At 41.0% G+C, this 11,634-nt stretch overlaps 1 protein-coding gene across 19 annotated transcripts in view; it reads left to right on the top strand.

Moving 5' to 3' along the window:
- The first annotated feature begins 214 nt into the window (after nt 1-214).
- clasp2 (cytoplasmic linker associated protein 2) overlaps nt 215-11,634 on the top strand; it is a 60,109-nt gene continuing 48,689 nt past the window's right edge. For all 19 annotated transcript variants that reach the window (XM_040122680.1, XM_040122684.1, XM_040122672.1 and 16 more), the window contains exons 1-4: nt 215-1,173; nt 6,602-6,680; nt 9,677-9,780; nt 10,443-10,534. In XM_040122680.1, coding sequence (XP_039978614.1) covers nt 976-1,173; nt 6,602-6,680; nt 9,677-9,780; nt 10,443-10,534 — 473 coding nt within the window. In that variant the 5' untranslated portion in view covers nt 215-975. The remainder of the gene's footprint in view (nt 1,174-6,601; nt 6,681-9,676; nt 9,781-10,442; nt 10,535-11,634) is intronic.

Below are 11,634 nucleotides of genomic sequence, written 5' to 3'. Positions count from 1 at the left end.
GACGGCAGACACACCCACATGTAACATGGCGGTTAGTTTGATTCATGACTCTAACAGAAAAAAAATAAATTATCTAGCCATAAATAATGAAAAATATGATTTTGCATAGTTAGTACATCTGTCGCCCTGTTAAAGCATACACGTGGTTCCCTGTACACTTGATAATATGACATTTTACATCAGGCACCACACTTGCTAGCTGTGCGGTGCCCGAGGACCCATCGGTCTGATCGGTGATCGGCTGCAGCTCCTGGTGAACTGCAGTCCCCGGCAACGCTTTCAGCGCCTCTTAACGGGTTCAGCCGTAGTGGCAATTATTCATGGATTGTAGAGAAACCAGTTACCGCGGGACTGGAACTGTGTCCTTGTTGTAAAAGTTTGGTGCAAGTTTACCGCTGAAGGAGTCGCCAGCTGAAGCTTAGCAGACTTTTCAGCCTATGGTTATGGAATAGAGGGGCGGAGAGGAGCCAGGCGTTAGGCCTGCGGATAACTAACGTTAGCTAGCTGAGCTAGCTGATGTGAAGCGGTCTCTCCTTGTTTGGGTTGCTGTGCTAACTAGCTAGGTGCTATTTTTGTTAGCATAATAGATAGCCAACCAGGGCTGCTAGCTTGTTTTGATGCGAAAATATTGAGCGAACCTGCTGGGGTCCACCACAATTACACGTTTCCTGAACTTTCTCGAAGTTTTAAGTTAACCTTCTATGCTAACGTTTTGTAGTAAGGAAACCTGCGAGCTAGGTCTTTGTCGTACAAAGTTGAGCTTTTGATTTGGTTGGTGTTAAATTAGTCGGTTTTTAAAAAGGTATTGCCTGTTGATGGTCAAACATCAGTCAGACGCAGTCCAGGCCGCACAGTCTCTCTGCTCCTCCACGGGACTACAGTTGACATCTTTTTTGGTCCACAACCCGTCCCACCGACCACTGTCTCCTGTCTTAGGCCGGCTTCAGTGGCTGGCCACTAGGCACTGAGTGCCCAATGGAGGAGCATGACAACATGGACTATTTTTACCAGCAGCTACAGCAGAAAGACGTTACCCGCAGGTTGCAGGTCGGTCAGGACCTCATTGACTACCTGAGCGACCCGCAACGCTCCTCGGACGTGGAACAAGATAAACCCCGTCTGGATAAGACCATAGACGAGCTAACGGGATGGGTGAACTCCAGCAATTTCAAGGTGAGAGATCTTGGCCAGTCATCCCTATCAGGGTATCATAGTCTCACTGCAGTAGTCATCCCCTCGGCCTGTTCATAAATTATTTTCCACTAGTTTACCCAGTGAACGGAAAGACAGGGGGGTAGAAATTTAATGTAATTTGCCAAGAGGTTGGTTTCAATGCGAAGAACTTTAACGATAGGGTATTTTAAACAAGCTGTCATTGCCTTAGTGGTGTTATCTCCCTTAAAACAGAGTTAATTAAACTGGTTGCCCCTTTTCTTTTCTAATATCAACCAACTCAAAAGAAACAAAATTTAGTTTGCGTTTTTTATACAGCTCATCTTCTTACCAAACGTACAAAAAAGCTGGATGCTGCCTGTTTCATTGTGATAACCTAGTAGTCTATTCCTGTAACATAAGAGGCAGACATTTTTAAAATTTCATCCCAGTGACAGTGTAGGACATTTGAAAGGCATTCCTGTGGTTTGTTGGGGTTTATGTTGTTGTTTTGGATGAGATTGTGTGACTGTATTAAGGGGACCTATTGTCAGGACTGTAGACTACTAAAGGACTGGATGGGATGGGGGAGGGGTTATTATACTCATTGTTGAGATCTATGCTCTCTCTCCATCTCTCCCTCTCTCTCTGTCTCTCACTCAGCCTCACACATACAGACACACACTCTCTCAATCTCCCTTTTTGACTTTTCTTAGTTGTCCTGTTCTCATCCCTTTCATGCTGTGTGTGTGTGGGTGTGCTTGTGTGTGTGGTGGCCTTGTCTGCACTCTTGCCATATTTCAGAGATGCTGAAATGTGGTATTTTTGCCAAGATCCACTGATCCAGAAAGCAAGTCAAAACAGTCTGAAATATCTTTTCAAGGCGTGCTAAAATTTGACTCTTTTTGAACTGATTAACAATGTCTGCACTGATATGCAGAACTCAGCAAAACTGTTAGAGATTGAAAATTGTGTGTTTTGCATAACAAAAGCATCCTCAGTCTCTTGAAAGCACATCTTTTTTGTCAACTCCTCAGCTATTGGTAGAAAATGTTCATTTGACCTGGTTATCACTTTGTTGTCATAAACTTTTAAATACTTTGTAAACTAATTTACATTTACTACAGAGAAGTTGATGAAGATGTGCCACTACTGCTATTTCATCGTCTAGACAATTGCCAAGCAGGAATCCTGGTTCAAGTAACAAACATTCGTTTTCCTTTACTGACAAATGAAGGCTTGAATACTCCAGTGCAGATACTGGACAAAACAACCATTGAGGTTTTATAAGTTTTCCTCTTAACACTCTCTAATTTCTGAATAATTACGGATTTGGCATGGTCCCATGTTGTTTTGGTTTTAAATCTGAACACCTCACAACAAGTTTAAGGTGCCAGTAGTGCGTTTAAGTTGATGATAAATGAAAGAATTGTAGACACTGATAGAAATAGGGAGAATGTAGGTTTGAGTAGTGATGATTAAAGTTTAGACCTACAAGGTCTTTCTCAGTACTCTTTATTATTGCTTTTTCTGGTGGCACTATCAGTACACCTACATCTTCAAAATTAATGACCAGATGCATGATGTTTAAAGTGAAAAGTTGGGCCATCATTACCTCCATGTCTGCCTCTATGCATTTAATCCCTAGCTGTGACAAGCTAACATTTCCCTTTGTTCAGATTTGCTCTGTTATGGGGATGACACATACAGAAACTTGAGCTCAGATCAGTGTCAGGCAGGGATGCGCAAGTGAATCGTGACCCCTAAAGGCATTCACACAGCAGGCTTTAACAATTCTGATTGGTTCCCTGTTGGGGAAAAAAGAAGGAAGGGTTAGCAGTAAGCAAGATGCTGTGTCAGTACAGAGAGAGGGAAGAGAGGTGAGATGATGCAGAGTTGACAAGAGGAAGAGAGTGAAGGAGGACTTAAGGAGGAGAATGGAGAACGGGAGTGATAAACTGGGTAAGGGTAGGTGAGCAGAAAACAAAAGTCACAAGAGATAAATAAAAATAATGTTCGGATAAGGAAACTGTTGCACTCAAGTTGCCCTTTAGGAATGGATAAAATACAGTATTCCTTCTTTCCCTGGGCTCTCTTCTTCTCTATTTCATTTGCGTGCCCTTGACTGCCTTTTTTTTTTTTTTTTTTTTTTTTTGTGGTCAGTTAGTGAGTTTCACACTCTTACCTCTTCTCTCCGTCATCTGTGAGCAGCAGATTCACCTCATTCTCGCTGGTCTCACAACATCACAGAGGCCTCGGTGCCAATGTAACTCACACAAACATAGGACATTAATATTGCATGCTGCTTTTATGGGCAGCAGGGCCAGATGACTGGACACTGGCGGGACTGATTGATAATTGATGCTGCTGGTACATTTTCCTGCCCAGATGCTCTGATTTTTGGGATTTTGTTGAAACAAAGATGGAGTGATACACACAAACCTTGATAATAATAATATTAATAAACAATACGTATTACAGTGCAGGCTTTAGGATAGGATATACAACCAGAACAGACACTCTGAGGTCAGCATTTACCAGTTGAATATTACACTAAAGCATCAATATATTCATATTTCCCTGTTAAACAATGATAATATTTTTGTTTTAGTGCATTGTTCCTGTAAACTCTTCCTGCAGGTGCTTCATAGATTGTAGCTTTTAGTGGGAAGCAGCTGCAGGAACTGATGAGCTACAGCCAGCAAGGATAGCTTAGCTTTGGGTAAGGGCAGACACTGGTCTTGGTCTGCATTTAGACATTTTTTGGTGCTTTAGTATCAGTGGATTATTGCAGTTTGGTTAAATCTCAGTGCTATGCTATGTCTTTGCCAGTTTTTTCCCATCATCCACAGTAATGACAGGCACCATTCTTATTACTGCGGGCTAGGGAAGACAGTGTTATGAATAAAATGTAACCGGGCCATATTTTAGATTTTTTTTTTTTTTTCATAACAATTCAGTAAAACAATAATTTGCTTCATGCCCACCAGCTGCACAGTGACCACAAAGGTGAAAGTGAGTATAGATTTAGCAACACAGCTTGAGTGTTAATTCAAACTTTTATATACTTCTATTCACAGACAATTATGCCACGAGGCAGAACATCTAGGACCCTGTTGTCTCTGAGATCAAATGATGATGTTGTCTAAGTTTGTGGTGATTCAGTAATGGATTAATGGTCTAATTTAGAGTTGCAGCAATTAGTCAATTGACAGAAAAATTAACTGGCAATTATTTAGATAATCAAATAATCCTTTTAGCCATTTCTAAGCATAAATGAAAACTATTTACTGTTTCTAACTTCTCAAATATGACAATTTGAGACTTTTCTTTGTCACAGACCATAGTGAATTGATCTTTGGACTGTTGGTCAGACAAACCAAGACATTTGTGAGTTGCAGCCCTAGTCTGATTATTTCAGTGCTAGCCTCCAATATTTGCACATTTTGTCCTTTCCCACAAGTTGCTGTGTGATATCAGAGCATTGGACCATGTTTTTCTGTCCAAAACTCACTTTAAGCCTCTCTAGAATTCAGAGTAAACCCTGTAAATGGTATGCGAATTAGCAGGCTAAGCCACCATATGCAGCAACATGAGTCTTAACAAAGAACCATTCATACAGGGCTAAATATTTACTGTATTTTTACTCTAGCATACATCAACTGCCCTGGCGGTTTGAAGCTTGCAGTCTAGAGATGCAGTAGTATGTTGTAGAATAGTATTTGTGTGTTTGTCAGTATGATCCTTGTTAAACACTGATTTGTCCTCACACCTGATGTTTTTAGTACTTGGGGTGATACCTAAGTGGCCTTTTGATATCAATCCTCCTTCCCTCCTCGCCTCCTTGCCAGTTGCTTAATTGCAGAAGGTCTGTAGAACAGGAAGGAACCTCCTCCTCCTGTTCATTTTCTCTTGTCCAAGGTGGATAACATGCACAGTCCCTTTCATCTCTTGTCCTCTATCTCCTCCTCTCTGTGTCTTTCCATATGAAGATGCCATATGGTTGTGGGCGCCAAGCTTGTTGGGGTGCTGGGTGGAGGAGGCCAAGGGAAGGCCTGAGGGCTGTTTCCTTCCTGTACTGTTTCTTCTTTCTCCCTCTGTTTTTCCTCCCTTCCTCCCCTGCTCCTCACAAATTAGGTCAGTATAAGGTAGTCATTTTGACCCAGAGCTCATGTTTCTTCTTCAGGTAATTTAAAAAAAAAAATTCTGTGGTATTATTTGGCCTTCAGCCTTCATCCCTTTCCCCCCCCTTTTTTTTTTTTTTTTTTTTTGTGTTTCTGTAGTTACCTGGCTCTGCTCTTCCTTTGACTAAAATAGGGAAAAAACTGCAGTCTGTCTTCCCACTCTGGGCAAGACAAAGTAGTCTGGAGAATAATGTTTTAATGGATTTTCTTTTTGGACTGTTCAGTTTTACCGCAGCGTTGCCAAAACAAGCATTCCAGGAGCACAGCACAGTGTGGGATGTGATCCTAATCAGAAACACTGTGGAAAACTCAACTTTACCACTAGACAAAAAAATTCAGTCAGCCTTCCCCCTACGAGTGATATCGCAAGCCAGTTTTTCTTTTTAAAGACAGAGCCATATCAGGGTAGTCGGGGGAAAAGAGAGACAGGAAAGGGGATTGTCAAGGGTTACTATAACAAACATAACCGTGGATGCGTGGCATACATCTAAACTTATCACCGCAGAATTTTATTTTATGGTTGACTCAAGTGTTAATACAAGTCCTGTGATTTTTTTTTTTTTTTAAACCAAATTTCCCAAAAAATGATTGTGTGTTTTCATCAGCTGCTGTTATGCAGAGAGTATAAAGAGGTCACAACAAGGTTACATAATCAAGAGTACCGCAGCTGTTGACATAACCTTTGAGACAGTATAGTACTAGCCACTAAATATGACTTTCAGTTTAGGCACTTTTTTACTGACTGTTAACTATAGTATCATCTCTTTATCCATACAAACACATTTTTAACCTCAGCCCAGCACAATACTTTAGAGCATTTGTGTGATGAAATAATCTCAACTCAAAGGCTCACTCACTAGGTCACTATGTTTTTTTTTTTGAGCTTTTAACTGCATGTCTGTAGCAAATGGAGAAGGCTCAGGTGTCATTTATAGATTATGTGGTTGTATATGGGTGGGAGATTGTAACTTCAGTTCAGATGGTCTTCAGTGGTTCAAAAGTTTGAATGGAATTTCTTACATTTCCATTCAGGCTTATGCGTATTTTCAACCTTTGCATGAGTACAGGTGGGTGAAAAATCAGCTCATGAGTCTTCTTATCACTGTGGCTGAGGTGTAAGCAGACAGTGAAACTGGTAGAAATGCACACGATTTATTGATGTGAAATGAAAAAGGAATACATGTGACTTATCTGAGTCTGAATCCACACAGTAAACATTGTGTATGACCCACTATAACCCGTCTCTCTCACTTTGTGTTTTGTAGGTGGCATTGATAGGGATAGACATCTGCAGTGCGTTTGTGGACCGCATTGGAGAGCGGTTCAAAGGATACCTTGGCACAGGTGAGATATCTTACCTACTCCCACCCTAGATTTCCGTTAGGTTGTGCTACATTTACAGTGAAATGTTTGTTTTTATTTTCAAACTGAGCTTGTACACAAAAGACTTGGGAGTTTTCCATTTTTTTCTTGCTGCTGGAATACTGAAATAAAAACAACTTTATGTCACAAACAAATACTTTTTGTTTTGTTGTTGTTTTCTTGTCCACCAAGTGGATAACAAACCTGTACAAGCCTGCAACAGTACAAACCAGTTTTCAGCTTTTCTATAGCCAACACACACCTCATGTTATTTAGTTTGTCATTCTTTGCAAAAGGGATTATAAAGATCTCTTTCTTTGTTCAGTTCATCTGGCTCAAAAGTAAATGTCTTCTAAAAAGTGCTCTCTCCATTATCTTAAGTAGTGAGTGCTAGTCAAGGATGAGTTTGCTCTCTTGGCTTTGATAGTTTTGGAATTGAAAAACGTATACATTTTGAAACTCACACCAATTTACGAGATAGTATTCAGCTTCACTACTCCACACTACGTGAAGTGTTATGGTTTGTGTATTGTTGTGTAGACTCTTGGGCAGTTTTGGCCCTGTCCTTCCATTTTGTCTCTCACTTCCACTTTGTGGTTCCTCTGAGGCAGAACAGCAGCAGTGCTCTAAAGCCTGGCATCACCCCCTCATTATTATACATCCTTTAGTCTCTCTATTTAGGCTCTAAATAGTCTGTCATACTGTAGCTCACCCCATTACACCCCAAAAACACACTTCGCATTCACATGACCTCTGAGACCGAATTTTGTATCAGATTACATGCTCTGTGTATGTGTGTATTATGTCAGTGCCAGCCCTAGTGTGTGCCCGCTTAAGGTGTCACCAGTTGTCTATGTCAGCCAGACTGGCTCTTGTCACCAACAATCACAGTCAATCCAGCAGTGCAGCTCTGGGATGATTGGACCTGTCACCCCGTGCAGTGTCTACCACCACACACACACACACACACACGCATATACACACACACACGCATATACATGCATATCTCACTTACTGTTTAGAACTGTGCCCTAGCTGAGCTGTGTGTATTAGTGTGTGTACAGGAAGTGTGTGTTTCAGGTTGATGGTAAAAACATCTCTCTTAACCATCACTGGCTCTGGAATCTCCCTCCCTCCATCTGACTTCCATCTCTCCTTTCCTCTGCTCTCTCTACTTCTCCCTGCAACCACCCTCCTCCCACACACACACACACTCACACGCACACACCCACTGAGGGGAGGACGATGAGATCATTGAGACTTAATGATTGTATTGATCTACAGAAATGACTTGATGGACAGGGCTGCTGCCATTACACTGCATGTGATTGTGTGTGAACAGGAATTGACACTGTGCTTTTGGCCATCTTGCCAAGTAGCCCCGAGATGTGAAGTGAAAATGGAATTGATACATACAGATCATGTAAGGCTGTAGTGTGTGTATGTGTGTTTTCACCTTTGCCACAGCAGATGACATTGTGTACAACAATGCCCCACTGTGATTTTGTCTGTTTGAGGGAATTGTCATTGTTGCCTGGGCAACCAGCTGTTATGGTAACATAATATATGCACGTGCGCACACACATAAACACAGGAAAAGGACAGATGACATCACCCCCCCCCAAACCGGCTTATGTTTTAGAGTAGGAATGTGGGTAGGAGTGTGTGTGTGTGTGTGTTTATCTTGTTACGTGAATGTCAAAGGGAGGCTTTGAGCTTTATGTAACTCAGAAAGTTACATCCATCCATCAGATGGTCAAACAGAGAGACTCATTTTGGCATTTTGTGTGTGAACAGGGTTATGGGCTGCTGACTAAGACGAGCCATTTAAATCACTGCATGTTGTGAATTTTGGACCTTATCAGCTAAGGGATAAGGCTGGAAATATTCTGTGGTTTTGTAATCGTCGACAAATCTCATGAAAACCAATGATGCATTAATCTGTCTCTAAACACTTCGACTTTCCTACGCTGTCTATGGTTCTCGGCCAGAAGCCCATTGGTTTCTACTGAGATGTAAATCTTTACAACGTGTCACAAATGTACACATTCATTATTAAAAAAGGGTCGATAATTTTCCCCCAAAAGAACGTTACTCAGACACAAGTATATAGCTCAGTTGTTGGGAACTGCGTTCAGCTGTCAGTGAGTATTCACAGATAAACACATTCATGTGTTTTTAATGGTTTCTGGTCAAAAATTTAAGTATATGGCACAGAGGAATAAACTATCAGTCATTAGATACACCAACAATTCTTGTTAGTAGGGTCAATTTGTTGACCCTACTTTTTGTGGCAGCCACAAGTTGCAGGCCTTTAGATAAAAAGCTGTCAAGTACTTGTACATCTGATATTAAAGCTGAAAGTACACTTAAAGCTGGTGGCACGTCCATTCCTCATTTCACAGAGGATTGGAGTAACCATCTGAAACAGTTGAGTAGTTGCCAAAATAGTGATAGTTCACTTGCATGTCAGCATTGAATGCTCTTACTTTTCCATCTTTACTGTGTGCATCACCACATTACATAGGCCTCACTACTGGATCAGTTGTGTGTTAAAAGTGGAACTGACATGAGATCGTTTGATTATCTCGACATTATTTTAGTCACGGTCCATTTCTCATTTCCTGTCCTCTCCATCCTCTGTCCTGTCAGAGCCCTGGTGTCAATGGTGGAATTGCTTTTACTTTACAGCTTTTACATTACAATGATTTTCTTCTCTCTCACACACCCACAGACTTAACTAATGATGAACATCTATCTTATATCTGTGTGTTTTAAGCACTCTCCACCTGGGGGCAGTCTTTATTGTCTTTGCCATTTAAATCCGGTAAAGATTCAGATTTGTGTGTGGCCTCATTTCTCCTGTACTTGATTTGAATACTGTGCACTGAAATGAATTTGTCATATATATTGACTCTCATGTACACCCCTCCCTGTCTTTTTCTTGCTCCCTTTTCCGTCTCTGTTTCTGTCTGTAGTCCTGCCAGCTCTGGTGGACAGGATGGGCGACGGAAAGGACCAGGTTAGGGAGAACAGCCAAGCTCTTATCCTTCGCTGCGTGGAGCAGACCGCCTCACCAATGGTGAGACACACAAATACACACAGAGATGTACATAACAATCTCAGGATCCTGACCAGTCAAACACTATTTGAGCGATTTTAAGAGATGGATTTCAAGCACCACATGCAACATGACAGACATCAAAACAAAGTGAAAGTTTTTGTCACTCAAAGATCATTTAGATTTCATTAAAAATAATCATTGGTTGTTCCTTGAAATAAATTTAAGGACTGTTCATTCTCTGACAGTAGATGGTATGAAAAATTGTAACCGTGTTGTATACTGGTAGAAGAGCCAGTTGGCAGCAATGTATTCAGGTCAATTGTGGTATAGTCAGATGCATGAATAAGATGCCGAACTGAGACAGCAGGCACCTCCACATCAATAAAAGGTTCTTACTACAGCAGAGTTACTGTTATGTCTTGGGCTCCCTCTTCTGTATATGTAAGGAATAACACAAGCTACATTTCCATTCTACTTTGTTATCTACACACCACACATGCACATCTCCACAGATCGTAACCCTCTCTGTACTCAGTAATCTGCTCAAACCCCTAGTGAGCTGCCTTGCAGGAACTACTTCTGCCCGTTCTTACTGACACTCTCTTTCTCTCCTTCTCCCTCTCCCTCTCTCTTTCTATCTCTCCCTCCCACACTTATCCTTCTTATTCTCCTTTCTCCAGTATGTTTGGGAAAGGCTGCTTCCTGGTTTTAAACATAAGAACTTCCGCAGCCGAGAAGGAGTCTGCCTCTGTCTCAGTGCCACGCTCAGCACGTGAGTAACTTCCCCTCTCTTCATCTGTATCAATTCCAGGGTGAAATGTGAAAAAATACATTGCAGAAAGTAATGTGTCAGTCCTTAAAGATAATTCTAAATTTTAACATATCTAATTGTACTTACTTTAAACCAACTCACTAATTTTCTTATTTTGCACACTGAGACATACATATCTTTCCATGTGTTGTTACTACTACCTTCCATGAGCATGCCCCATTTTGATTTTTTCTAGAAACACACAGTCCCTGTCTCCAGGGTTAATCCTCTTAACTGTTTGTGTGACTCTGTAGAGGTGGCACACGTGCAACAAATGGCACCACCGCTTTTGTCATGTAGCATTAGCATCCAAGTCTTTAAGCATACATGTCGCCATGTGTTGCTTTCAGAGAGTTTCAAAAATCTGTTTTCAATTTAACTAGGACTGAACTCTTACATGGTCTCATGCTCAGTTGTCGGGCCTGATGGAAGACATGCTTTTTTAAATCAACATGAACAAATAATTGGAATGGGTCTGTATCTTACTGCTATGTTCCAAAGATAATATACTGGTCCATTTAGAGATATTTTTCCAGAAGCCACAGGAGGCCTTAGCTTTTATATCTGAGGAAAACAAAAAGGAGTGTATGTGTTTTAGAAATAAAATTTAAATTGATCTGTTTGCACATAGGCTTGTTGGTTAAACTATACAAAATACATAGTGACTTGCAAATGGTCAGTATTGATTTCACATAGTTAGCTGCTTATTTTTTAGTATGTGTTTTGGGCTGCATGCCTGCCCTTTGACTTCATTTTTATTGTATTCCATGTAAGTTTTCCTGTCTTCAGTTCATTTCTAAATGAATTAGTTTGTTCTCATTCCTCCCATTAGTTATAAGAGGATTTCTGCTCTTGTAGAATCCCAGAGTCTGGGATTGTAGACACGCTGCTGTCATAGTTAACCTGTATTCTGCAAGCTCAAAGTGTCATTAAACAGACACACCTATAGACATAAGACTAATCAGATGCTTGATTGCTGCGTCTTATATGACAGCAGCTCAACAGCAGTTCATATCTGTGCATGCTGTACTTTCCTGTATTTCCCACCCTAAGGTTACTAC

This window comes from Xiphias gladius, chromosome 24 (genome assembly GCF_016859285.1).
Source record: "Xiphias gladius isolate SHS-SW01 ecotype Sanya breed wild chromosome 24, ASM1685928v1, whole genome shotgun sequence".
In the NCBI taxonomy this organism is placed as follows: domain Eukaryota; kingdom Metazoa; phylum Chordata; class Actinopteri; order Istiophoriformes; family Xiphiidae; genus Xiphias; species Xiphias gladius.
The sequence above is the reverse complement of the archived record's forward strand: the minus strand, read 5'-3'. Positions and strand labels throughout refer to the sequence as shown.